Source organism: Cygnus olor, chromosome 9 (genome assembly GCF_009769625.2).
Source record: "Cygnus olor isolate bCygOlo1 chromosome 9, bCygOlo1.pri.v2, whole genome shotgun sequence".
NCBI classification, from domain to species: domain Eukaryota; kingdom Metazoa; phylum Chordata; class Aves; order Anseriformes; family Anatidae; genus Cygnus; species Cygnus olor.
Window position 1 is genome coordinate 21,438,057 of NC_049177.1, and position 26,373 is coordinate 21,464,429.

At 49.7% G+C, this 26,373-nt stretch overlaps 1 protein-coding gene across 14 annotated transcripts in view; it reads left to right on the forward strand.

Annotated features, from left to right (window-relative positions):
* PLD1 (phospholipase D1) overlaps window positions 1–26,373 on the forward strand; it is a 94,418-nt gene that overhangs the window by 51,684 nt on the left and 16,361 nt on the right. For 6 of the 14 annotated variants that reach the window (XM_040566530.1, XM_040566527.1, XM_040566526.1 and 3 more), the window contains 18 exons: window positions 4–189; window positions 294–421; window positions 650–795; window positions 1,553–1,661; window positions 3,091–3,156; window positions 9,724–9,782; window positions 10,273–10,365; window positions 12,691–12,843; window positions 13,528–13,677; window positions 13,994–14,077; window positions 15,788–15,869; window positions 18,627–18,737; window positions 19,995–20,201; window positions 20,931–21,147; window positions 22,122–22,235; window positions 24,207–24,335; window positions 24,594–24,712; window positions 24,872–24,985. In XM_040566530.1, the coding sequence (XP_040422464.1) occupies window positions 36–189; window positions 294–421; window positions 650–795; window positions 1,553–1,661; window positions 3,091–3,156; window positions 9,724–9,782; window positions 10,273–10,365; window positions 12,691–12,843; window positions 13,528–13,677; window positions 13,994–14,077; window positions 15,788–15,869; window positions 18,627–18,737; window positions 19,995–20,201; window positions 20,931–21,147; window positions 22,122–22,235; window positions 24,207–24,335; window positions 24,594–24,712; window positions 24,872–24,985 (2,235 nt within the window). In that variant the 5' untranslated portion in view covers window positions 4–35. The remainder of the gene's footprint in view (window positions 1–3; window positions 190–293; window positions 422–649; window positions 796–1,552; window positions 1,662–3,090; window positions 3,157–9,723; window positions 9,783–10,272; window positions 10,366–12,690; window positions 12,844–13,527; window positions 13,678–13,993; window positions 14,078–15,787; window positions 15,870–18,626; window positions 18,738–19,994; window positions 20,202–20,930; window positions 21,148–22,121; window positions 22,236–24,206; window positions 24,336–24,593; window positions 24,713–24,871; window positions 24,986–26,373) is intronic. The other 8 variants (XM_040566532.1, XM_040566533.1, XM_040566531.1 and 5 more) reach the window with 3 other exon arrangements.

The following is a 26,373-nucleotide window of genomic DNA, read 5'->3' on the forward strand; positions in this document are numbered from 1 at the left end:
CAGCCCCCTGTGGCTCCGGCTCGTGGCGCTCTGAGATGTCCCTGAGGCCCGAAAGCCATGCAGCTACTTCAGCGCTGAAGAGGATCGCCGCAGACATGAGCAACATCATCGAGAGCCTGGACACCCGGGAGCTCCACTTCGAGGGGGAGGAGGTCGACTCCGAGGTGCTGAATGACCCAAAAGGTGCTGGTGAGTTCCCGTCCGTGTGGGTTTGGTAACGGAGCATCTCCGCGGTGCTGGCCGTGGGCTGCCGTCCGTCGGGGTGCTGTGCTAACGCTCTGTGCTCCTTCCAGCCTGCATCCCCTTCTCCGCCATCTACCACACCTGCGGATTCAAGGAGCCGGGCACGCAGACGTACCTCACGGGATGCCCTGTGCGGGTGCGCGTGTTGGAGGTGGAGCGCTTCACTTCCACGAAGAAGGTCAGAACTTAACCGAAAGACTTTTCTGGAAGCACTTCCACGGGGCTGTACAGACGTGCTGTTTGTAGCTTAACTTCCGTGTGCGCTTGCTCAGGAGGGAAGGTTTCCTGTCTGTTTTAAAACCTAAACAAGTGGTGAGACACAGTGATCCTTAACTAAAACATAACGAGGACTCTTCAGACAGGCAGCTGCAGGAGGAGGACTTAATTGCATTGTTTGCCCACGCAGGTACCAAGCCCGAACGTGTACACCATCGAGCTGACCCACGGAGAGTTCACATGGCAGGTGAAAAGGAAGTTCAAGCACTTCCAGGAGTTTCACAGGGAGCTGCTGCGGTACAAAGCCTTCGTGCGCATCCCCATCCCTACCAGGAGGTGAGTGCGAAGCCTGGCGGCTTTGGGAAGATGTCATTTTCTTTCTCCCAGCAGGATATTGGTGTGGCTTCATGCGTCCCATTTGCTCTGCCGTGAGGGGGAGAGTGCAGAAGTTCGTGGTTAACAGCCATAACCTCGTGGGGCGAGTATCTTTTGATGATTTGGGCGCCAGCTCATTGGTTTTTGAGCTGAATTTTCCTTGAAACTGAGGAAGGGTTGTGTTAATGCTGGTGGAGATTGTTGGCAGGATGTGGCTTTCTGCTGGTTTGGGATGGGCACAGGAGGCACGGAGGGTCCCCAGCATGGGGTGGTCAGCCCTGCATGGGCTAACCCTGGTGCTCAGGGAGTCATAAGGGGAGCTGTGGGGAGAGGTGTGGGTCAGCAAGAGCCTCCTGCTGCAGGGAAATGTGGGGAGAGGAGGTAGGGAAAGCTAAAACTATGAGGGGTTGTGGGCTGTGGGCACGCCGTGTGCTAAAAAGAGGGTTTAGGTTCTCTTTACTTAGCAGGGCAAAAGAGGACCCTGAAAAATCAAACTCTGATTTTTCTGTGTTATGTTTTCATTTGTGGGCCACTTGGAGCACACTGACTTCTTTAGCGAAACCACACTTCCTTTTTTTGCTTTCTTGACCACTCAACTCTTCGTTTTTTGAGAGTTGTCTGGGAAAAATAAAAGCTTTGCACAGGAAGGGTTGTGTACTGAGGTGTGCGTGCACTTGCAGCACTTAGACTCGACACTGGGGTTTGTTCTTCCTTCCAGCCACACGGTGAGACGACAATCCATCAAAAGGGGAGAGCCGAGGCAGATGCCGAGCCTGCCGCACACGGCGGAGAGCACGGTGCGTGAGGAGCACTTCTCCAGCCGGAGGGTAAGCACCCGCTAGCCAATAAAAACACTTTTATTACCACTGAAGACTTTCGCTTGACAAACGTAGGCCTTGACAAGTCCAGCTTTGACCCCAAATCCTCCTCCGTGCCAAGAGGAGGAGGATGCTCCCAGGGTTAACGCGGGCGAAGGCTCCTCTACAGCTGAGGAAAACGACGATGCCCAGAGCGCTGGTTCCCCTGCTCCCACCTGCTCTAATTTAAAGATAGAAGGGGCAGCTCGCAGAATCAGGTTGCACGATGGAGGCAGCCCCTCCACCATCAAAATCCGAGTGATTTCAGTCCCGTCCCCCTCTGAAAGAGGAGATGACGATCAGGCTCTCGATGCTGAAATGGGTAATTTTAGCCGAGGCACACGTGTTCCGTGTAACTCCATCAGATGTTAACAGATGGGCCCCTCTATGAAGAGGGTGGATATCTTCCTACCTCCTCACTGCAGCTTCGCTGTTTGCAGAAGCGAGCCTGCAGAAATGCGTTCCTTCACCCTGTGCTTATCGTTCCCCTTCCTGCTGGCGGCTCCCCCCTGGGCTTTCTGCCACTGCCGTTGCCAGCCCCGAGAGGTTTTGTCTCGTGGCTGCGCAGCGCAGATAACCCTCCCTGTGCGCTGGCATCGCTGCTTGGCAGGAAGTTTTAGGAGAGAGACGCTGGTTGAAAAGAGGAAGAAAAAGGTTTTCTAGATTTTCTTTTTCATTTTTTATTTTTAATCTTGCTTTTCCCTTTCACCAAGGGCACGCACACCGCTGCGGCACGCCTGGGAAGGTCGCGTGCTGTGATGCTGGTGCTGCGAAGCACGGAAACCCCAGTGGTGTTTCCTTCTGGTTGGTTTCATGCCCCACAGGACTCTGCCCGGCTTCCCAGGCCTATGCAGCATAATTTCTTCTTTATCCAGCTCTCACAAGGTCTCTCTCCTGTGACAGTTTCTTCTCTTCTTCCCTGGGATGGGGAGGGCAGGTTGTCCAGCACCCGGTGGCCCAGGGACAGGGCAGCGCGGTCTCTGTGCTCCCCACGTCACCCCATTTGGTTAAATAAGTGCTCTCAGTTGCAGCTGAGGCTGTGTTTTCCCATGAAGCTAACCCCTGTGGGCCAGAAACACCAGGGACTGTTTTTGTGTTTAAAATTGCTCTGAAACTTGGGCTCAGTCGAGAAAATTGACCTCAGAAATTGCAGTGCAAAGCAGCAGGTCAGCTGGTGGAAGGTACGAGCCCGTGTCTGCGAACAATAAACAACCTGTAATCAAGTTGTTTATGCTGCTGAGCCCTAGTCTTCAGTGAGCACACAGTAATGCATTTATTTATCTATTCAAGCTGAAAAGTGGGTCTGATTTCCTGATAGCTTCCTGATGCCAGACAGTTGGATTCTTTTTTTCTCGAAAATTCCTGCATCCCGCCTAATGCTTCGATGTTTGAATTGCAGAAACAGCTGGAAGACTACTTGACAAAGATCCTAAAAATGCCGATGTACAGGAACTACCACGGAACAGTAAGTAGAAATTAGTTTGCTTCAATGGCAACACAATATTCGCCTTTTTTTCAAATATAGCTGGTTGAAAGAACACCTGCAGCTTTACCAGAAACACTCCACAGCCATTGTGCAAGTGTTTTGGCTCGGCTGATCTCTGCCACGTGCATGCAGTATGATGAAAACCAGAGGAAAAGAGTGAAAAGGTGACTGAGAGGTCACTTAGAGCACAGGGATAACCTCCTGAAGGCAGGAGGCAGTTCAGGCCAGAAAGCTGATTGCATGTGTATAATATAGAGGATTTGTGCTTAATTCTGGGAAGAGTTTAAGATGACAAGCTGAAGTTTTAAGTACTTAAATAATAGGAGTCCAAACTAGAGGGGTAGTCATTTAAGTTTGAGATGTGTGTGTGCCCCGGGGGCAAGTTTCTCTCCAGTTTCTATTCTGTGCGGTTTCACTGGACCTGATGTTGTGGTTCTGAGCAATAGCCATTCACCTCTGTGGGTGTTTTGTCGCTTCCAAAGAGAGATGGCAGTTGGCTTACGGCCCCAGAACAGTCGTCTTTTTGAAATGGGAGATGTCAAGTCCAACTTGTGGGCTATTGTAAGCAAAGATAGTTCATTAGAAAGTTTCATCCTCAAATGATTCTTCAGCAGTCCTCACCTGTCAGCTGCAGCTGTAACAGTGCCCTGGCATGGTCATTTATTTCGCCTTTTCTTGGCTGCATAGAGGTTGTGTCACTCGTCTTTTGTATCACCAGCAAAGCCTGATGCGTGCCATTTCTGAACGAGGTGAAAACTGAGAACCCTTGGTTTTAAAACAAGGCAGAAATACAGACAAAATTTAGGACACCTGAAGCGGCAAGTTCTTCTTCCCATTTCTTTGTGTCTGCTGGGTAGAAATTCTGCTTTTGCAGGATTAGAAATAGGTAGAAATTCTCCTTTTGCAGGATTTTAGTCGTGTCGGGACCTTGTGCAGCTGGTAGGTGTGCCCGAGCGCTGCATGGCTCCTGTTGCAGAGCGGAGCACCGTTGGGTACCCGGGGCAAGGAGCTCACCCAGCACCATCCGGCGTGCTCTGTGCGGCAAGGGGAGGTCTGTGCCCGCGGGCTGAGAGGAGCTGCTGGTTCCCGAGGGGTTCTTCTGGGGACAGGCAGCGGGGTTTAAGCTCAGAGCAGTCAGGAGCTGTTCACTCCGCACGCAGCAAATAGTCAGCTTTTGTTCTCGAGGCAGTGTTGGGATAACTTGGCAATTTTGATCAGCAGCATATGCAGAGCGGGGGAGAGTTGTTCTACACTATTTATCCGTCTTGTCGGATGAGGCAGGCGGCGCTTTTATGGATATTTTGCAGAATCTCTGCGAATGGCTGCTCGTGTAAAAACACAGGGGGTCTGCTGACCCGGCTGGGGCTGGAGGCGGCGTGCCGCGGAGGGGACGAGCGGTCCTCGCCTGGGCAGCTGCGGGGCCGTCCCCTCCTCCTGCGCTGAATCGCCCTTCTGTCCCCAGCCCCGGAGCCAGATGTCCCTTTGCACATCAATTCTCCGTTTATTGTTGGCTTTTGTTGGGTTTGGCTGCAGCAGAGCGCTCGGTGAGAACTTTGCTGCTAACAGCAGTGGGTCCTGCATGGGGAGAAAGCACAGGGAGCAAAATGTTTCCTTTACAACAGAACAAACCCCACCATTCTCTGCCTCGACCCTAAACTGAAGATTTCTGGCATTTTCCTTGGAACTGTGCTTGTCCTCCTTAGAACAAAATGAGCACTTTGCTCTCCCTGTGGTCAGAGGAGTCTTTTGCCTGGCCGCTGACAAATGCTGCCACTGTTTTAGTCTTGGAGCACAATTTGACTCCTGGAAGTTCGTCTTTTTTTAAAGTCCTAAATTCTTTGTAATTCAGATGTGGAGCTGCGATGGCAAGCTGTGGGCAGCGTGACGTGCAGCTCATGTAAAGAGCCCGCTTGGGTTAATCACATCTCCCCGGAGACGTTTTTACATCCAGCACGCCCAGTTTGATTGATTCTCTTTTTGCTTCTTTTATTCCGTGTTTGTGGTTTGTTCCTCACTGCTTTACATACTGCTTCTCCAAGGACGTGCCATACCCTGGGAGAGTTTAGGCCTATGGGTTGGGTCATAGTGGTTTTTCAAACCTGAATTCCCTGGTGGGTTGATAATTGGGTGCATGGTGAGCACATAATGTTTCGGAGATCACACATCCACTGTCCTGCCGAGGTGACTCCTGCAGGCTGGGGGAATAGAGCGTGTACTGAAGCATCCTCATGTAGAGCTGTACAGTGTCCCTTGCTTTGACTGACCAGCTCTGACCGATAAAACTGGCAGCCTTCTCATGTAAGACTTACAGCCGTCTCCCTTCATTTCTCATCTTGTGTTGTAGCAGAGTATTTCCTGTGCAGTTCATCATAGATCAGTAGAAACATTTTATTTTGTTTCTAAAAAACCAGACTTCATAGCTTTCTTTTTTCTTCATTTTTTCCCCTTTTGGCTATGTGAGTTGTGATTAAATTCCATGTCTTCTAGCCCTTTTCAAAACCTTTTTATAGTACTTTTGGGTTGAAGTGCTTCAAGACAGTTACCATTAAAATGAATGTTGTGGAAATCGGAATGTGTTCACTGTCCACGGGGGGAACTGGAAGCTAGGGGAATATAGCCCAAATACATTAGGGAACTGTCCTGGTTTCAGTTAGGACAGAGTTAATTTGCCTCCTAGTAGCTGGCAGGGTGCTATGTTTTGGATTAGGATGAGAACAGCGCTGATAACATGCTGATGTTTTAATTGTTGTAGAGCAGTGCTTACACCAAGCCAAGGACTTTTCAGCCTCTCTCTGTCCTGCTAGCGAGCAGGCTAGGGATGCAGCAGAAGCTGGGAGGGGACAGACCCAGGACAGCTGACCCAAACTGGCCAAAGGGGTATTCCATACCATCTGACGTCATGCTGAACAATATATAGGGGTGGCTAGCCGGGGTGGAGGGGTGGCCGGCTGCTCGGGGATAGGCTGGGCATCGGTCAACGGGTGGTGAGCAATTGCATTGTGCATCACTTATTTCGTACACATTATTACTATTAATACTATTATTATTATTATTATTGTTGTTATTCTTTTCCCTGTCTTAATAAACTGTCTTTATCTCAACTCACAGGCTTCACTTTCCCGTTTCTCTCCCCCATCCCGGAGAGGGAGGGGGGAGGGTGAGCGAACGGCTGTGTGGTGTTTGACTGCCAGCCGGGCTAAACCACAACAGGAACGGAGCCTGTGGGCTTGGTTGTACTCAATATAAAGAAGTATTAATTGGACATTTGCATCATTTTTTGGGTGAGCTGCGATAGTTGAAAGATGCCTCAGCTAAAGCAAAAGGAGCTTTGCTGACCCAGCGCGTTACTGTGTGTCCAGCATGTTGGGTGAGCCCCTGGAGGTGAGCGTGAAAGCTGGCCCCAGGTGAAGCAGTGCCGTGTGGGAGCCGCTCAGGCCCATGGAAGTGGTGCTGCTTTGCCTCTGGTATGGCACTTGGCTCTGCAGCCCATTGCAAAGCCCCCCCAGCCCCTCAGGAATTTTGGTTGTTGGACTTGACCTTTAGCACGCCTAATATTTTTTTGAATTTAGGCTTAGGCAAGCCAGTTTTGTGTGTAAGGAATCGCTGGCATCTTATTGCTGAGCGATGTTGTTCTGAACACTGCTAGAATTTCATTTTATTGCTAGCCGCAGCTGCTAATCAACTGTTTATGCTTTTTGTTTAATGCACTAAATTAAAAACAAGAGTTTATATGAAAAAATGGTGTGGAGCTACTGAATTCTGTCTGAAATGCAGACACTTACGTGAAAGTTTGGCTTAAATAAATCAGACGTGCTTGACATTGGTGGCTGAAAGCTGTGGCTCCTGCACCTTGCAGCTGGCTCTCCACCTTTCGCAGCCTGTCTTTCTGCAGCTGGTCACTTGGGCCTGCTTATTTATTGTATTACTACAGCGATGTCATTGAAGCTGCATTCTCTGGGCCCTCATACCTCGAATACTCTGCTGCAGCTGGCTGAAAGCAGAGGGGGCAGCTGGGCGGCGCAGGCACTGGGCTGTGCGCGAGGTGAGAGCGCCTCGCTGCTCTGCCTTCCCCTCGGGGTTCTTCGGTCAGTTACGAGCGCCTCGGATGGAACAGTAAAAACAGCTGATGCGGTCGTAATAAATCATCTGATCAGGTATTTTCCACTGCACCAAGGAATTTTCCTTGTGACTGATGAGATTTTTTTTTTTTTCAAACCAAGCCTGACCTGCTTGATACCGCTCTGCATAGAAATAACCGTGGAGCACGAACAATTGCACGGATAAAGAGGACACCAGAAGGAAGGGGGCTGTGCAGGAGGACCATGGAAGCTGATGTGGGTGCTTGGTGTTCCTTGCCCAGCACAGCACCTAGGGTCAGGCTGGGCAGTCTCCAACACCCTAACAGCCATTTTAAGGTCTCACGGACCGAAGAGCAGGTTTCTGTGCTGCCAGACCACCTTCCTTGCCTTTTCATGGAGTAATACTTCAGTTTCTGCAAGTCCTTTCTCCTCCTGGCTCTTCTGCTCCTGCAAGGGCCGCTCTTTCAGCACTCCTCAGACTGCTGCCAGCTTTCTGCTCGCCGCCAGTGTTTTCAAAGGGTTTTGACGTTTGTGTGCTTTGGTTTTTGTGCGCCTGGTGTGAGGGAGACGACCAGTTTTCTGGTTTGTCCCATGGGGAATGCCAGCGGCTTTCTGAAGAAGTGGAAATTAGATCCAAGGGAAGGAACCGGCCTGAAATTTTGCTTAAGACCTCTTGTTGTGGGATGCGCTACGTTTCCACATGCTGCCCTTCTCCTCCTGAGTGTCGCTGCAGAAAGGGACGAGCCGCGCATAGATCACCAGCAGTGCTTTCCCAGGACACGTGGGGAGAGTGGTGACAGGAAGGTTGGTGGGGAAACCATGAAATGACTTGTTGTAGCTGCTGTCTGGAAACAGGCCGGAAGCACCAGAGAATGAGGGCATGAATTTGGTTCCACTGAAAAGAGATCACTTGGTGTCCTTGAGCCGCTTGGAGGAGCACAGCAGATCCTTGGTGCTTCTCCGTGCCCGTGTGGATGTGGTGGGAAGGTTGGGGAGGTCCGGGGGCACCAGAGGGTGAGGGGAATGAAGGATCTCGTGTCCTCCTGCTGCTTCCGTGGGGCAGAGGTGGTCGTGCAGGGAAGGGAGCCTGAGCCGGGATAGACTGGACCTGCAGGACAGACTTCTGTCCCAGATTATCAGATACTCGGAAGCCCTTCCTAGCGTGTTGGCGCCTGAGCTGCTGCGTGGCATGGGTGGGCACGGCCCGGAGCTACCCTGCTGCCACCTCCTGTCCCACTTGGGGTCGGGGCCATGGGTCGGGTGCTGGGCTTCGCTCCCGGCAGGCCTGGTTGCCAAAAAATGCAGTTAGAGGGTTCCCATGGGCTTGCTGCCTGGCGCCTGGCCAAAGGGGAGAGCAGCTCCTGCCCTTTCCCTGCCCTGCCCTTGGATGATTTTACACAATAATGAATTAAACCAAAGCCCAGGGGTGCAGGCGGGCCCCCACCATGCAGGGCAGCTCCTCCGCAGCCATTGGAGAAGGATATCGGTAAATATGGGGTGCCTGGGGGCGATCCTCCCCCCTTAGCAGGGCCAGGGCTAACAACGGGCAGACTGACAGGAATGTCCTGCTCTGCCAAGAAAAGCCTGCTCGGTGGAAATCGCCTGGCGTCCTATTTTTAGAGCTGAATGTAATCATGGTGTGCTTTCTCCCCGGCTTTGCTTATCTTTACGTTCCTCTGCAACCTCTGCTGAGGCGGGAGGAGCCGGGAGGAGGCAGCTGATCCGGATCTGGGGTTTGCTGGTGAACCCGGTGGTGTGGTCCTCGGGTTTCCTAGCCCCAGGGCTCCCCTGGGACTCCTCCTGTCCCCACGGACCGGCAAGAGCTGTGCAGAACATGCTCAGCACTGCTCCCTGACGCTCTGCTTCACTCTCCTGTCCCACCGCGGCTTGGCTGTGGGTTTTTGGCTCGTGGGGCTGGATGGGGCAGGGCCGTGAGGTGCTGCGGGGTGAAGGCTGAGCGAGAGAGACCTGCTGGAGGTCTCGGACGATGCTCTTGGGCTGAGGAGCTGAACGCCCCCGTGGTGCATGGTGGTGGAATGTGGGACTCGAAGGGAATAGGGCTGCCACCCCCAAGGATGTGTGCTTGTTCCCTTTGTGACTTTGCTGTGTGGTTTGCTGCAAGAAGGAGAGGATTCAGGCCAATAGCTAAGTTCACAGACCCCAAACAGCATCAAACTCAATTCTTTTCATCCAGTAATACAGGAGGGAGGATACCAGTGGGTCCCTAGGGCAAGTGGGATCTTGCTTGTCCTGGTTGCCTTTAATGCCTTCTCCAAAGTGCATTGAAAAAACAACAACCACCAAATAACTTTTCTTGGTCTTCCCGAAGCTGCTTAAGTTATGGAGGGTAACTCCTGCTCGGGCTCCGCCGTATGTTCTCTCTTGGTGATAAGTCTCTGTGATGAAGCACACTGTTTTGTGGATTTTGGAATACGAAAGATGGAGGAATCTTTTTTTCTTTCCCCAGATGGAGTTCATCGGAGTAAGTCAGCTCTCATTCATCCACGACCTGGGACCAAAGGGCATGTGAGTTGTGAGCTGTTTTTTTCCAAATTACGGTTCACCAAGAGCACGGCTTTATAAATAAATAGTGTTCACACTGATAGTTTTCCTTTCTCACTGATAACTGGGGAATATTTTACCATCTGGATATAAAAATGTATTAATGTTCAGATGGAAACACGACAACTTTGGGAAACAGTCTTGGGAGCAGGCTGCTCTGCACAGCAGGGGCTGCAGCTCCCCAGCTGGGTCATGGGGATTCTCTCCTTCCCTCCTGCAACCTTATGTGTGCTGCAAAACACAAGAAATCTGCATCGCTTCCTTTTGGAGAGCTACTTCTGCCCTTGTTCTGGCTTTTGGGGCAGCGGTGCAGACTGCTCGGGCACGGCTGGAGATGGCAGGAGCCATCCCTTGGGGGGGCTGGAGGGATGTGGTGGGCATCCACCACCCGAGAGCCACTCTGTGCCTCCAGGGGGCCGTGCCACCCCTCCTGACCGTGCTGCTGTCCCTGCAGGGAAGGTTTGGTCATGAAGCGCTCCGGGGGCCACCGCATACCGGGCCTGAACTGCTGCGGCCAAGGAAGGATGTGCTACCGCTGGTCCAAGAGGTACTGCTGCTGCCGGCCTGAGGAGCGGTGTGCCGCGTGCTCCTCCGGCACACGAACCCTCCTGGGCCTTTTTCTCCCCAAAAGACCGTGAGATTCTTGCCTTTTTAGAAAAGCTACAGCTTTTCAGGTGAGAAGAGTCCATAGGTTGTCCATAGAAGGGATGTGTTGCTCTGCAGGAGAAATGGGGTGTTCCACAGCCCCAGGCTGCCAGACACAGAGACCCTCACCTGGCCCCTGCCTGCCTTTCCCTTCCCAGGGGTAACATGGGCAGGTGAGGCCCATGAGCCCTTCCTCGATTTACAAGTGATCACCTTCATTTCCTTGCCCAGGCCAGTGTGTTTGGCTGATGGCTTTTTGGTACCTTTGCACTCTGATTCTGCTACCTAACCCCATCCATCAGAAAACCTTCAGATTCTGATATTAGGTGGGCTCCCCTCTCTTTGAAAGGACTCCTGTGCTTTGCTTCTCCGTGGTACTGGTATGGGCAAGGCTTTGCTTTTGAAAACCCAGAGAGTACACACCTACCTTTTAGCGATATTCGTTTTGTCTGTGAGAGCTTCCCCTCGTCATTACCTGCCTTTGGGTTTCAGCATCATGGAACCACGATGGGCTGGGGTTAGCTTGTCTTAAATAATGCCAAATCTTTTCTAACAAAACCTTACTGCATTCTTGTGAAGAAAAGGTCCTTTTTTTTTTTTTTGTAGTATTTCCAGTATTTCTTAATGCAATTTTACAGAAGTTATCTGTAGTGATTTCACAAGGAGATAAGGATTTGACCTTCTTCCAGGTCAAATCATTAAGTTGTCTCCGTTTTTTTCTCCTTTTATGGAAAACAAAACAAAACAAAACAAAAAAAACACCTTTTCAGTTAACTCTTTGTTCTGTTATACAGAGATCAAGATTTAGGGGAGCTGTAGCACGTTCAGTTTTGCCATCAATCTTGTTTCTCCTTTAGAGCCTAAAAATGGGACGAGGGAGGTGTTTGGAGTGGGACTGTCCCTCAGCTAGGCGCAGAGTAACACAAGAGGGCACCGAATCCTCTCCCACGGCCTGCAGGGGCTGGCAGAGCGCGGGCATCAACAAATTAACAAGGGACAGTTACGCCTCCCAGGCAGGGTTATTGAAGTGAAGAACTGTAGGAAAAACTTGCTTTTATGTCTGACTTCTGCAAGTAATTTCCTGATTTCTCAGATAGAGAGTACACCCTCAAATACGTCCTCTACGTTTTGTTGGATAAGAGGAGGAAAGTAGTGAAAAATACTGGGGAACACAGAAAGGCAAATGCTTGAAGCTGTACTCAGCAGGGTTTGGGGAGTGAAGTTATGGGCCACGAGGGGATAGGGAGGAAGGACATTTTGGCACCATGTGTGAGGTCGTACTGGGATAACTCAGGGCACTGAGGGAAAATGAAAATAATGGGGTCTGGAATTAGCCGAGGAGCTGGGACTTCCCAAAGGTAGGAGCACTCCCACGTTCTGCAGTTGGGGCTGTTGCTGTGCCTGTTTGTGAGCGTGCACAGGAGCTAGGTCTCTTGGCTGAGACCTGTGTGGGACAGAGGGGGCCGGTTACCCCAGCTACGCGGCACGGAGAGAAAAATTTAGAAATGCCATTCACAGCAAAAACATGTTTTTCCCAGAGCTGCCTTCAGGCAACAGTATTTATGTAAAAGCTGCCGGTCATCTCCCGTCACGTGCTTCTAGCAGGGGGCCTGTTGCTTGGCAATAAAAGCTGTCCAAAATGCCTTGTTCACGTATTCTGATAGGAGTGAGAGTGATCCTGGCTTCGTAATTAATACTGGAAATGTCAAATAGTTCCCATATTGCCTTGAGGGATGTACAGCCTGGATGTGAATTTGGGAAGCAAGGAGTCCTCCTTTCACCTTGCTGGGCTCCTGGCTGGGAAGTTTACCTGTGAGCAGGGAGATCCTCGTTGGGTGTGTTAGGTGTGAGTTTTCAAAGGCCTCTGTAAGAAGCAGTCATGCAAGTCACTAAAAATCCTTTATTGGAACGAGACTTGTTACCCGAGTTCATAACGTGGGCATTGGGCTTTTCAGCTTCCCTTAGGAAATCAGATGTGCCTCATTTTTGTGCTGCAGGAAATCCCTCACTAGCATCAGAGAGGTTGTTTCTCTCCTCCTCTCCGAGAGGAAAATGAGGCCTGATTGCTGGTCTTTGCACAGTACACGGTCCCGATAAGACATGTTACCCTTCACTTACATGCCTTCCTCTCCCTGCTGAATGCTTTGCACTTGTTGGGCCAGAAATACTGTATCCCTTTATTGGGAAGGCAGGAAGAAGCTCACCCTCACCTCCCTCCGCCCCGCAGGTGGCTGGTGGTGAAGGACTCCTTCCTGCTCTACATGAAGCCGGACTCAGGCGCCATTGCCTTCGTGCTGCTCGTGGATAAGGAGTTCAACATCAAGATAGGCCAGAAAGAAACAGAAACCAAGTACGGCTTGCAAATTGACAATCTCTCGAGGTAAGAAATCTAGACCTTTTTTTGTTTTGCTTTTGCTGTTTTAACAAACAGTCGGTGGTGCCTCTCCTGGGGTTGGCAAGGTTTGTACCTGCAGGGTTCAGGACTGGTCGTTTCCATGCCTTAAAGAGGGCCTTGGTGTCTCAGCTGCACAGCCTGTCCCCAGGTTTTGCTCGGGCCTGAGGGCACAGTGCACGTGGAGCTGCACAGTCTGGTTTTGCAGCAATTACTTATGGTAATTTTCTAGGTCCTCTGTTCCTTTATGCTCCAAGCAAAGATGCATCGCGTTACATCCCAGCTAGAGAATTGCACAAAAGATATGCTAAGTGGGATAAAGAGCTATTTAATGTTTTCACGGTAGCATCCAGAATAAATTCATCGTGGAAAAAATACAGAATTAGCCACGCCCAACTTCCCTACAAGTTAAGCTGGCGCTATTCATTTAAATCTGTTTTATTATTATCATTATTACTGTCAGAGTGATGCTGTGATATTCCCTCAGAGCAGGTAAGTGCCGATGTATCTTTTTGCAAACAAAACATGAAAGCAAAGTCCCTTGCTACTCCTTTTAGCTTAATAAAACATGACCAATGCAGGTATGCTTAGCAGCATGCATACACAGCAAGAAGCTGCCCCTTTAAACGTCCGTGGCTGCAGCACCTGCCCCATATGTCATCGGTTTTACAGGTCACTGATTCTGAAGTGCACCAGCTACCGGCATGCCCAGTGGTGGAGGCAGGGAATAGACGAATTCATTCGGAAGCACGGCAAGGACTTCCTCACGGAGCACCGGTTCGGGTCGTACGCGGCCGTGCAGGAGAACACGCTGGCCAAGTGGTGAGATGTGGGGGCGAGCTGCTGAGCGTATCGCGGTGCCCGCTTGTGCATCAAGTGAAACCCAAGGAAAATTGTGTGGTTGGCAGAAGTACCAAGTGGCACTTAATAATCTGTTATTGTGCTGCTCCGTTAAGCTAATAGCAGCCTGAAATCCCCCCGCATGTTGTCTTAATTCCTGAAATTAGGTTTGTGTTTGATTTTGGGAAGAGAATGTAAGTGGCATTAGCACAGAACCCCATTGGTCTTCAGCTGTGAACTTTCTGTTTGATTAAGGTGGAGAGAAAAATAAATCCACGTGCTTTGCTTGTTTTTACAGGTATGTAAATGCTAAGTGCTACTTTGAAGATGTCGCAAATGCCATGGAAGCCGCTAAAGAAGAAATCTTCATCACAGATTGGTGGTTCGTACTTAGATATTTGGATTTTGACCAGCTGTCTCTCTTGGGACGCTCCCGACAATGCTGCAGTGCTGGGAGGCCTTACAGTATGGCAGCTAGCCGTGCAGCCAGATGGTTTGGCAGCACACCCAAACATCTCGTCGGGTTGTATTCAAAGGCCTTTTCAGGAGGGTTGGCAGCAAAAGCACATGCTTCAAATCAACAGCTTGGTTCTCTCCTTGCAAGGAAAGGCCTGAAATTTCATGGAGGCACTGCCAGGTGCAAGTGTTGTGGTGTGTGTGGCTTCACTGGGAATGCACGGCGCTGTACACCCAAGGGGCAAGAATTCCTTTCAGGGTGTAGGGGAACACGGACACTCAGATACCCCTGACGAGGGCAGTGCTCCTCCCATGTTATCCTGCAGAGGACCCTCCTTTCTGCTTCTTGCTGTTTTGGGCAGCCTCACACCAGGGATGAGAGCAACTGGGCTGGGTGCGTTTTTGCTCTGCTCTTAAATGTGTCGGGCAACGGAGAGGGATTTCTGTAGTCCCTTCTCCAGGCTGTGCGGCTGCTGAAGGACCTGGCTCTGCCCACTTCTTCTCTAGCTATTCAGTATGTTTATGCAGTGCTCTGGTTCCTGTTTGAGACAGAAGAAGCGTGCTCACACAGCCTCAGGGTAGGGCCACTTGGCCATGGCTGGTTGCTGCTGCCTGTGTCTTGTCTTTGTGGTGGGTCATGGGGGCCAGCCCGGCCCCTGGGGAGCTGCTCAGGCGTCCTCCCTAGCCGTGGGCACCTCGCTGTGCTCCTCCTCTAGCTGAAAGATGACCCTCTTACCACTCATCTGCTGCCTGTGGGAAGTGGGGGATTAGTTCTGAGGTGGCAGTCATGAGAAAACTAAACACAACGTTGGTGTTGACTGGGCTAAACGTCCCTAACATGACCACAGATAAACCCAGTGCTCCGTGTGCAACATCATGTAGCAAGGCAAGAGCACTGCGTTTCAGACCCTTTCTCTCTTAATGTTTTATTCAGCAGCAGTCAATTGTTAACGTACCGTGGAACTGCAAAACTTACCTGAAACGTGGAGCTTAAGATAAAAATGCTGTTGCCAGAAGCATGCTTTTAGGATGTAGCAATGTGCTTTAATCAAGCACAAGTTCCTGTGCTCTGCACAGAAGTGAAGAAGTGAAATTTTGTTGCCTCCCTTTGCAGGAGTTAGACAGGAATGCTGAATTCTTCCTTGTAACCCTCAAAGCTATGAATCACCAAAATGTCTTGTTGCAATACCATATTGCTTTGTCTTTAGGCAGAAAGGAAAATTCAGCACAAATCGATGCTATTCAGAAAGCATAAGTTATCAGGAGAGCAGAAATCACACTTTTATTTGTTTTTTATATCTAGACATTTCTTTCTAATCTCCTTTGTTTTTTTCTTTGTGTTTTTCTTTCATAGATAGAGTGCAAGCTTCCCCGTTTGCACATCACTGTAAAATTTGGTCCCCTGGGTTATTGAATACTAAGATGAATGTGCTGGACATGTCCCCTGCCCTCTGTTATGCTCCGTTATTAAAAAACAAAGAGCTTGATATTGGAGAATGCATCATTCTGGGACATGAGCCTTCACATCCACTTAGATAAACCTTCTGATTTCTTTACTTCCCAAGCTGGTCATCTAGGCCAGGGCTTTGTTTGCAGACTACATACGCTGTGTTTTTCCACCCCTTTATTTTCTTAGGCTGAGCCCAGAGATCTTCATGAAACGGCCCGTTGTTGAAGGGAATCACTGGCGGCTGGACTGCATCCTCAAGCGCAAAGCAGTAAGTGGGCTCCAGCTGTCAGCCCCTGCACCCCCCCAGTGGAAGGTCCTGCTGGGACTGGGGCATTTGCACCATTTGTTTGGGTTTGGAAGAGCTTGGAGGCAGAAGGGTAGATGCTCTGATTGCTCCTTCCTGCCCTCAAGCTCGTGTTGCTTCAGCTTTGTGTTGCGACTGCCCCAGCTCCTGGCAGGGTTGGAGAACTGTTGTGCCTGGCGCTTTCCTTGTGGCATACGTAGCTTAGAGGTACGGGAAGGTGTCGGGACTTCCTGGTGGTTCTTGGTAGGCGGTTTGTACGTTACAGAGCTGTGCAGATCCTGTATGTCAACACAGGGTATTTATTGAGTGTGCTGCTGCTTTCAGAGCTGAAGCTGTGAGATACCAGCAGCCTTCCAAGAACAGGAGGGTGTCATTAGCCAAAGCCACCCAGTAACATCCAGAAGCTCGTGCTAACTCCCTGCAGCCTTCTTGTCTGGTTTCCTTACTTAATATATTGCATAGGTCCTTGCCACACCTAAACACCGAAGCACGGACATTATCACTGTTCTCCCACCACTCCTCGCTGTAGTAAAGGACTGCTTCCTTACACTGGCTGACATATGACCTGTGTCTCTCCTGCTTTCCTTTGTTCCTACCCAGCCCTTTTGATATTCTCACGGCTCTTGTGGCCACTGCGAGGAGGAAGATTGGCTGTGCGTGCCCTGCCTGGCCCTTCTCACGTGGAGGCTCTGGCCGTGAGGGTCTTGGTGCATTGCTGTGGAGAAGGGACATGAGGAAAGGGCTTCAGCAAAGTGCATGGCTTGATTAGGATGAATGCTGTTTTGCAAAAAAGTGTACAGACACGAATGGCATCACACTCCCCAGAGCTGGACTGTGGTGTTGAGCTTCTAAGGGAGGAGGTGATAAACATGACTCAGAGACTGCTATTTGCATTGCTGTGTTATCCTAGTTAATAAATGCTTGTGTACAGTAAGCAAATGCTTGTATAAACTGGAATTCTTGATAAGGCAGATAATTCGTTTTTTTTTTTTTTTTTTTTTTTTTTTTTGTTCTGCTTTAGTTTGTCCTCTGCTTTTCTTCCTGGGTAGAACAGTTCAGACCTGCTGCTGACCTGGTGCCTTTCCTGGCACTGCCTCTAAGGGTTCCTGTGCAAAGCTGTGTGCGCTCACCCCCCCTTTTGTGGAGCACTTGGAGATACGGGGAGAAACCCAGAACTAGTAGTTGTGGTTGCTTACTTTTTATTTTTTTTAACTCCCATTTTCATCTCTTATTTTGTTGTTGGCTATGCTCTGGTTTCAAAGAGCACATCTGGATGGAGAGTGCAGAGAACACATTTCATGGAGCCGAATGAGCCAGGCAGAAAAGATCAGTGTGAGGTTCCTGTGAGCACAGGCTGCATTTCTGCTGTTCACCCAGCCCGTGGTCAGACCTCTGCTGGAGCTGGTAGTTTGCCCCACAAGAGCAGTGAGTCAGAAAGGGAGGCACAGCCAGGGAAGATTCTTGAACGTTGCTGTGTAGAAGGGCAGGAGTCCAGGTGGACGTGCTCAAATAGTCCTTGACTTCCTCCCCTCCCAACCCAGTCATCTTCCCAGGCCTCACCCACCCCCTGTTCCTAGAAAAAAAGAGGGGTTTGTGCCTGACATTAGCTGATTTGGAAGTAGACTTATTTTTTTGGCAAATGAAACGTGGCCACAGGGCATGCTCGCTGGAAGAATTTGGCTTTGTTTGTCGTGTCAACGTGGATTTTCCTGTGGCTATAAATACCTTGTAAGAGTCAGGAGTGTCTCAAGCTTAGCTCCTGGAAATACTTACCTGCTCTCTCACTTGCAGCCTCTCTTTGATTCAGCAGGGCGGTCGGCAGGCTGCTGTCTAGGTAGGGATAAGGCTGTCTGTCTTTTATGCATATGTGGTGCTCCCTAGGAGAGCAGAATATCATCCGCAGTTTGGAGACTGCCCAAGCTCTCAGTAGCAGCTTTGTGGGAAAAGGAACTTAAAAGGCTGTGGAAAGGTTTGACCCTTAGTTTAAACTGGCAAACTCCAAGGTTTGAAGCTCTTCTGATTTATAGCAGGTGAAGTCGTCCCAGTGTGTGACCACCGTCTGCCGAGGGCTGGGAAGTACTTGGCAGTTCTGCCCATGCTTTAGCATAGCCGCGTCCTTAGAAACCCTCACGCGGATCTCATTAGAGTCACAAAAAGCACCAGCCTTTGAGTCCTGCTCGTCCTATTCCAGGAACTTGCTTAGCCCTGCCAGCAGAAAGAGCTCGCTCGCTGGCGTCCACTCGGCTGCATCTCCTCTGGGAGAGCGATGTCCGTGTGATACCCTGCTGCTAGCGCCCTGCGCGTGCTGTCAGCTGTGGGCAAACCTGAGGGCAACACGAAGCAGCGGAAAATTGGATGTCAGCGGATACCTGCAATACGTGGAGTGAATCACGTTTGCAAAATTTTGCCTCAAAGGGTTGTTAAAAGTAGCTGCTGTAAGCAAAACCTATTGGGAGGCTTTGGCGTGGCTCAGCTCCGCACATGAGTCAGGGTGCTGAGCCCTCCTCTGGAGGCTGAGCGGCTTTCCTGAGCGATGCAGGCCCGTGCCTGCCGTGGGATCTCAGGGTGGATCTGGAGGAATGCAAGCAGGAACGGGTAACCTCGGTCTGCCTTGCTGCCTGCAGGAACAACGTGCTTACTGCCTCTGCCTTTCCTCACTTGGGAAATGGGCTGTGCCGCTGAAATATGTGCATGCCAGTATTTCTTTTTTATTTCTGACAGCAACAGGGAGTGAAGATTTTTGTTATGCTGTACAAAGAGGTGGAGCTTGCCCTAGGGATCAACAGCGAATACAGCAAGCGGACGCTCATGCATCTCCATCCAAACATAAAGGTAATTGCATGCCCGGCGTTGTGTGCAGGACATGTGCATCCGTTTGCTCTTGGCAGCTAGTGTTGCCCCTCGTGCATTTGGGTGTGAACTGGAAGAGTAGAGGTTCCCACCGCTACAGTGGGCACAGGCTGTGAAGACATACCCATAGCGTGCTTACCACATCTGAGCATGGCAACTTCATTTCTTCAGGTTATAATTGAACATAAAACGGCTTGGTTTACAAGTGCCAAAGCAGCTACTCACGTAATTCATGAGAAACTGATTTCATGTGACAGGTTTATGGAGTTACATCAAATAGAAAATTATGGTTTGAGAATGTTGCCTCATCAGCAGTCCTGTTTGTACATAGATGACGAGAGTCAACACTGGGTGTTTACATTCCTGTCATAAATGACCATCATTGCCCTGCTATGTGCTGTCATGCTGCTGCTCTGCCACCGAGCAGAAAACAAACTGGCACACGAACCAGTAGCTAGGGCTAGGTCCCGTGTCTTTAAATTAAAGACACATACATTTTAATAAGATATATTGTGCATGGGGGTGATGAACAAACAGCTAAAATAATAGATTGATTATCACTTGATCGGTTGTCCCAGCTAAGCTTTAATTCACCATCGTCTTCACAGCCAAACTGGAAGGTGTTGCAGGGAGGGAAGTGCTGGCTGCCTGGCAGCTTTGGGAGCAGCCAGGTAGAACTGCGCAGCTCCTTCCGCAGGACGTCAGTCTGATGGTTCTCCTCTGGCATTAAAAATAAAACTACATATCGTGTGCTTAGATAGAGAAGTGGCTTTGTCATAAACAAATGTCAAAAGAATGTCATAAACAAATGTCAAACAACTTGCTGATTTAAAAAAAAAAAAAAAAAGGCGACTTCTCATTTCTCTTGTGTAGCAGCAACAACCAAAGAAGTGAGTCAGATCACCAATATGTTGTTTTCTTTCCTATCAGGTTCTGTATTTGGAAGCTCAGCTATTACAGCTGTGCCAAGAGCATTATTTTACTTGTAGAAACACATTTCTTGACAACGATGCTTTTGCGAACGCAGCGATGCTGCTGTAAATGTGACCTATCCCAACAGCACTAACCGTTGCTGCAGGGGAATACCCCATTTAGGATTCACAGCAGTCTGTGTGGATGCCTCTCTCAAATGTCCAGTGCTCTCCTGTTATCCTGAGCAGCCGAATACGCAGGGCTGTGCTCTGGCTGGAGGTGCAGCTGGGCAGTGGCGCTGAGCGTGGCTGCTGCTCCTGTCCCCAGGTGATGAGACACCCAGACCACGTGTCCTCCTCCGTGTACCTCTGGGCCCACCACGAGAAGCTCGTCATCGTCGACCAGTCAGTGGCGTTCGTGGGCGGCATCGACCTGGCGTACGGCCGGTGGGACGACGACGAGCACCGCCTGACCGACGTGGGCAGCGTGAAGCGGATGGGGGCGGTGAAGTCGGTGTCGATGGCCAACCTGGCAGTAAGTGAGCTCGCTCCAGCCCGCGGCTGTGCTGACACCTGCCTGTCAAAAGGGTTGGTGGTGGGGATGAACACGCTGCGTCCACTTCAAAGCGCAGGGCTGGGTTTGGGAGGCTGAAGGAGGAGTAGCAATGGGAAGAAGGAAGTGTCTGAGCACCGAATGACTCTTTGGGGTAGGTCCTGCCCAGCCCCTGCTAGGGCATGGAGATAGGAAACGCAGCTAGGGCTGGGTTTCCCGTGGAGCTTGGAGCAGCGCTCACAGTTTGGAGGCTGTGCTCTTAGTAAAGCTTAGCTAAAAAACTACTGTAGGCACTCAGAGTGCTCTGAACTTTGGGATACTTGAGCCCTCAGCATTTGCCTCACTTGCTGAGCTTTCCTGCTAACTTGGGCATCTATGTAACCAGATATTAACTCTTCAAAAACATGAATAAATAAAGAGGTCTCAGCGTGTAAGAATTACAAAGGGAGTAGTAACCCGAGTAAGTTTATGGGTAATTGACTGAGGAATACACTGCCAGTATTAATGGGTTTTCCTGCTCAGTGGCTCCTTGTACAGACCCTCTCCTCCAAAGGCGTTCATAACTCCCACCAAAGCAGATGTGAGCTGCGGCTTTGTCACGGAGCAAAATTTGGCTCATGGCTGTTTCTGAGCATTTCTGTGAATGATCACCTGCAACTAAAGGGGAATGTGCTTGTACCTCACCTGCAGCAATGTCCTCTGTCTTTTAAGTCCACAGCGGAGTCCTCTGAACACATCGCCCTGCAGTCTCAAGCCTCGTCCCCGGAAAGCCATTTGTTCCAGAGGAATGCTGATGAAGTCCCAGACTCGTCAAAAATGAAAGGGATAGGAAAATCCAAGAAGTTTTCAAGGTTCAGTATTTACAAGCATCTCCATAAGCATGGCATGCACCACGCTGATAGCGTCAGCAGCATAGACAGTGAATCAAGTAAGTGCTGTTTTTCATCTCAGCTTTACCCAAACGACATATATAAAGCGTGTGCGGAGGTGGGTGGGTGGGCGTACGTGCAGACTCACATAATTTCTAGGGTAATATGTTCTTTGTAAAGAAGGAAGGCTGATGAATTCTTTAACTATCAGAATAATAACTGTGTTTAGTCAATATGTAAATTAGTGTCACTGCGAAATATACAAAAAAAGTTTTAAGTGGATTTGCATCTAGCAGTTGTCATGAGCTGCCAGGTGACGTGGTGCAGCGTATGTGATACCTAATGTTTGTAATGCTGGAAGATTTTTGTTCCTGCAAGGGAGAATTGAATCTTTTGTTTTTCAATTTGTATTTATTATAAAAACTGCAGCGTTTTCTGAGTATGATTATCCCCTCTCGTTGGCTAGGGTAACTTAGGTTTGAATCATTCGCTTAAATTAAATTATTCCCAATTTACCCACTTGATAGAGGTGAGAGACAATTCAACAGTTGAATATTTGAATGAAACTTTTAATTCCCCACATAAAAAGCAATTCCAAAGCTAAAATTACAAGGGTCCGAGTGACATTCATTCCATCATGGAGTTCTTCCTGAAATCTGTTGCTGGAAGTCCTTCACTCCTGAAGCTGTAAATGCTCAAGGTGGGAACTTACCTGAGTTTTCGTCACTCCCAGCAGTGCTTTCTCCTTCCCCTGGCTGGAGGAGGCTTTGCTGGAGCATAGTTTGGATTGGTCACAGGATTGTTTGGTTGCTCAGGATGTATACTGAGGTAGCAAAGTCATTGCTACGTGTTCGGTTTAAACCCAGCTGGGTCTTGAACTTGGTTCTTTGCATGTTGTCACTTGTAATTTCAGCAAACTGACAGCTCATTTGGACTTCTATCATGCAAGGTGTCATAAGGCAGGAGCAGGACCCGGTGTAGCAGAAGTGGATGTGCATTTTTGCCATAAATAGAGCATCTTGACTTTCTGCAGGTTACTGTAACCCCCCTAGGAGTCAACCGAATTTAATCCAGAGTTTAAAGCCCCACCTGAGAATGTTCCATCACCACACTGAATCCAAACAGGGGCTCGCTGAGCCTCAGGAGGGTAAGTGGAGGAAGGCAGAGGTGCAGCCCCCCTCAGGCTTCAGCTGCTGCTGTTTTTGCATTGTAGCTATGGTGAGAGTTAGGTTGGGTGCCAGGATCAGCCTGTGCTGCTTCTTGTCTCATCCTTATCACCCCTCCAAGGACATCCTCACAGAAACGTCTTCTCCAGGTGTCTAAAAACCTGCAGCATAATACAAAAAAAAATCGTTTAAAATAAATATTTTTTTTAATTGCACTAATGTCAGGGAACAGCTGAGAAAGTAGCTCTGATTCTGGAATATGATTTTTTCAGCAGCTCTCTTCCCGTAAAGGAAGGGGCTTGTTACTGGAATTGGGGACTTCTACATTGGATATTTCGAAGCGAGCCTAATGCAGGAAGGCAAACCCAGAGAGAGCAAACAGCAAGGTGGCAGCTGCCAGACCTATGCTTGGATGAAGAAGACTTGGGCCCCCGTTCTGGCTCTTACTAAAGCCTGTGAAAGCATCCTTGATTGAGAAAGGAGCTGGGTAGTCAGGAGCACTGAGCTGTTCTGACCTCTGGTCTCTGGACTGATGACAAAAGGTGCTGTTGAAAGGGCTTTCTAAATGCAGTACCCCATCTAGACTGTGTTGAGTTTCAGTACAGAATGAGGAGCAACTCTTCAATGTTTTCCTCTTAGTATCTCCCTGTAAGGCCTGAGTCACCAGTTGTAAAATGGTTATTACAGAGTAGTGGCATGTAACAAGGAACAGCTGCCTTTGCTTCCCGTGGAAATGAAGTGCAATCCCCACTGTGGTCGCCTCATGCTCATTCATGAGTCGAAGTGCAGTCACCAAAGCTCAGGACATGAAGTGCATCTTGACTCGGCAGCATGCCCCATCCATCCCATCGGAGCGTGCAGGGGCAGCAATTCCGCAGCTCCACCTGGACTCTCACTACACTCGTGCTTCCTGCGGCGGCCGTGGTGCATGCCTCCTGCATGGCGTTCCTGGCATGGCTCGGCTCGGCTCGGCAGCAGTCGTGACAGTGCTGGCAGGGCTTGCTTTGTGTACCCCGGGCTTAGTGCATATTGAAAGGGGTTTGCTGTGGTTACTGGTGATGTGGTTGGGTTGGGAGAAGACTTCTGCAATGGGCGTGTTACTGTGTAATTGTGGCACCAGTGTCTGATACATTAGGTGAAGGCTGCTCTCAGGCTGAGGAAATAATGGTAGTCAAATGTCTGTGGTGTAAGCCCACATTGCTGGTTTGCTTAGGGGAAGGAAAAAGAGTTCACCCTGCATTCAGCATATGAGCTCTGGAAAAGAAATTTTGTTAGGAGGGGAATATCCCTGTCCTTGACATTTTAGACTGTTTTTAATCACCATCAGTTTGGAATTCTAGATTCATTTGCCCAACATATCAAATTATATCAAAAGATGACATTGTTATCTGAAAAGCAAAAACAAAAACCAAACCACAATATTTAATGAGGAAACTTTTAAATGATTGCATTCTAGTTAATAAAGACTAGCTTATATTACAGGCAATACACCCTACTGTAGAGTGAAACTCAAACCATCTAGCAGAAAAGTTAGAGTTAGCATTGTAAAACACATTTGGTATTTGGTAGATGATATACGTGACATTATTGTACACAGATCCACTAAGGTCAGTCACAGCTGCGAGTGGACTCCTCCATGGTAACATTTAGGTGGAAAGACAAATAATTACGGGGTAATTTTTAGGCCCAGTGTAGAGAGAATTCAGCATTTTGGTTCCATAACAAACTCAGATATATACAGCCTGTCCTGGTCATATAACAAATATTAAAATGGGAAGAAGAAATACTAAAATGCATCTCTGAAAGCAGCAGAAAGACTAGGGAGAAAATGGCCTCAGCTGACCAGGACTGGCAAGTCCCACCGGTGCTTTTCTGTGGGTCTGTCACCAGTGCTGTGCGAGGGACGGCCATGACTTTGGAGTGTGTGTTTTTGTTTTGTTTGCCCGTGGCAGATAAAGGATCCATCCGCAGCTTGAAGACGGGTGTTGGCGAGCTGCTCGGGGAAACAAGGTTCTGGCACGGCAAAGACTATTGCAACTTCGTCTTTAAAGACTGGGTTCAGCTTGACAAACCTTTTGCTGGTGAGTGCCTCTGGAAGTCATGAGACCGTTTGGGTTTGGCTGCTGGGAAGCAGCAGCAAAGCTCCCTTGGAAGGGGCCAGCTCTGCTCTTATGGTCCCTGGATGCGACTGTGGGTGACTGCGCGGTGCGTCCAGATCAGCCTGCACAGCCCCTGGTGTCACGTCCCAGAAGGCTTTAGTTTGAGGAGGGGGATGCCGCGGTTTTCCCCGTTTGCGTCCTTTGTCTGAAGAGGTCCAAATGTGCTTTCCTGTCCCGCAGACTTCATTGACAGATACACCACCCCCAGGATGCCCTGGCATGACATCTCCTCCGTGGTGCACGGCAAAGCGGCACGTGACGTGGCCCGGCACTTCATCCAGCGCTGGAACTTCACCAAGGTGGGGAGGGGGCGTCGCTGCTGGCAGCACGGCATGCGGCCCCGCCCAGCGTGCCTCGTCCACCTGCCCTCCACAGGCATGCTTGCTTTAGTTCGTGTGTTACTCTGCTCTGTTTCAGTCTCTTCAAGGACTTTTTCTTTTCTTTTTTCCCCCTGGCAGATCATGAAGCCCAAATACCGATCCCTGTCCTACCCATTCCTGTTGCCAAAGACTCAGCAAACTGCCAACGAATTGAAGTACCAGGTGCCTGAGGCTGTTCATGCCACGGTCCAGGTGGGTGCTGATGGTCTCCTGCTCATCTCCCCCTGAGAGAGCTTTTTCCATCTTGCCAGAAGGAAGTATCACCACTTAAAATTATAAAATGAAAAACTCCTACTTAATTTAGCTCGCAGCATAGGTGGTCAGATCTTCAATTACGATAAAATACTGCAACTCTTCAAAAAAAGATGCGTTAATTTATGCCTCCATCTTTGGGGATAAGAGGGCCGAACAGCATGTGGTACTCAAGTTTTGGAAGCACCATGACTTTTACGGCTGTGTAGTTTTCTGGTTTGTTTTCTGCTGCTCTTCTTCTAATGCCCAGCATTTGGTTTTGTGTCCTGGGTGGGCTGGTGGGTCGGGGCTGGCCACTGAGCGCTTATCCCAGATTTTCTGAGATGTCTACCAGGCTCCCAATGCCTTGTCCTGATGGGTGGTGGTCAGTTAAAGCCAAGGATTAAGAGGAGTCTCATGGCTGTTGCTTTCTATGTTGAACTTCATCTGCATTTTGTTATGTAGCCGCCAAGTCCTATGGGTCCTCTGCACACTCAGCCCAGTCTTGTTTCTGACAATCATCCTCACAGTCAGGATTGCAAAGAGCTGTATTTAAAAGCTGTTAGCTATTTTTGGTGCAGATATTGAACACAAGCATTAACCAGCAGAAACTAGTTGAGGAACAGAAAGCCAAAATAGTTACGCTGAAGCAGCAAGGCAATAGGGTGCCTCTGTGGACAAGAGATGCATGAAATAAAATGGCTTAGACCAAAACCAGGAAAAATGCATGCCTCTGCTGTTCGTAAGGAGTGGTCCACCCAGATGACAGCAGCGCTTGGGGAAGCTTGGTGTAACAAGATGCATTTTTCTGAGTCTGTGGGCTGCCAGGGCATTGTCTGTGCCTCGCCACGTGGTGTGAGGGGTGGCCAGCACGGGAGTGTGTGTCATCCTTGCCTCATGCAAACGGGTTTGAGCATTTTACATCAAATGCCAAAACAATGTTTGCAGCTTGTTGAGAAATGGTCTCACTCCAGGCATCATCATGCTTCTCTGAGGCTGCAATACCTCCCCGGCTGTGTCCGTGACACCAGCTTCTTTGGAAACTTGGCTCTCACGGAAGCAAGGGGGCTTGTTTCCCCAGAGCACACATTCGAACCTCAAGATAAGCCTCAACTTTTAAATGATGGGCTCCAAAGTTAGCCTCTGCTGATTGCAAAGCTGGAAGCAGCTCCCAGAGGAGAAACCACCCTGAGCACAGCCCCAGGTCCGACTTTCCTTGGGCCCCATGCCTCAGGGCTGCTGGCTGAGCGCATCAGCCCGTGGTGGAGGAGGAGGAGATGTGCATCGAGCCCCCAGTGCCAACACGGTGACTGCTGCCTGCCCTGGGTGCTAGTGCTGCCTCGTCGCGA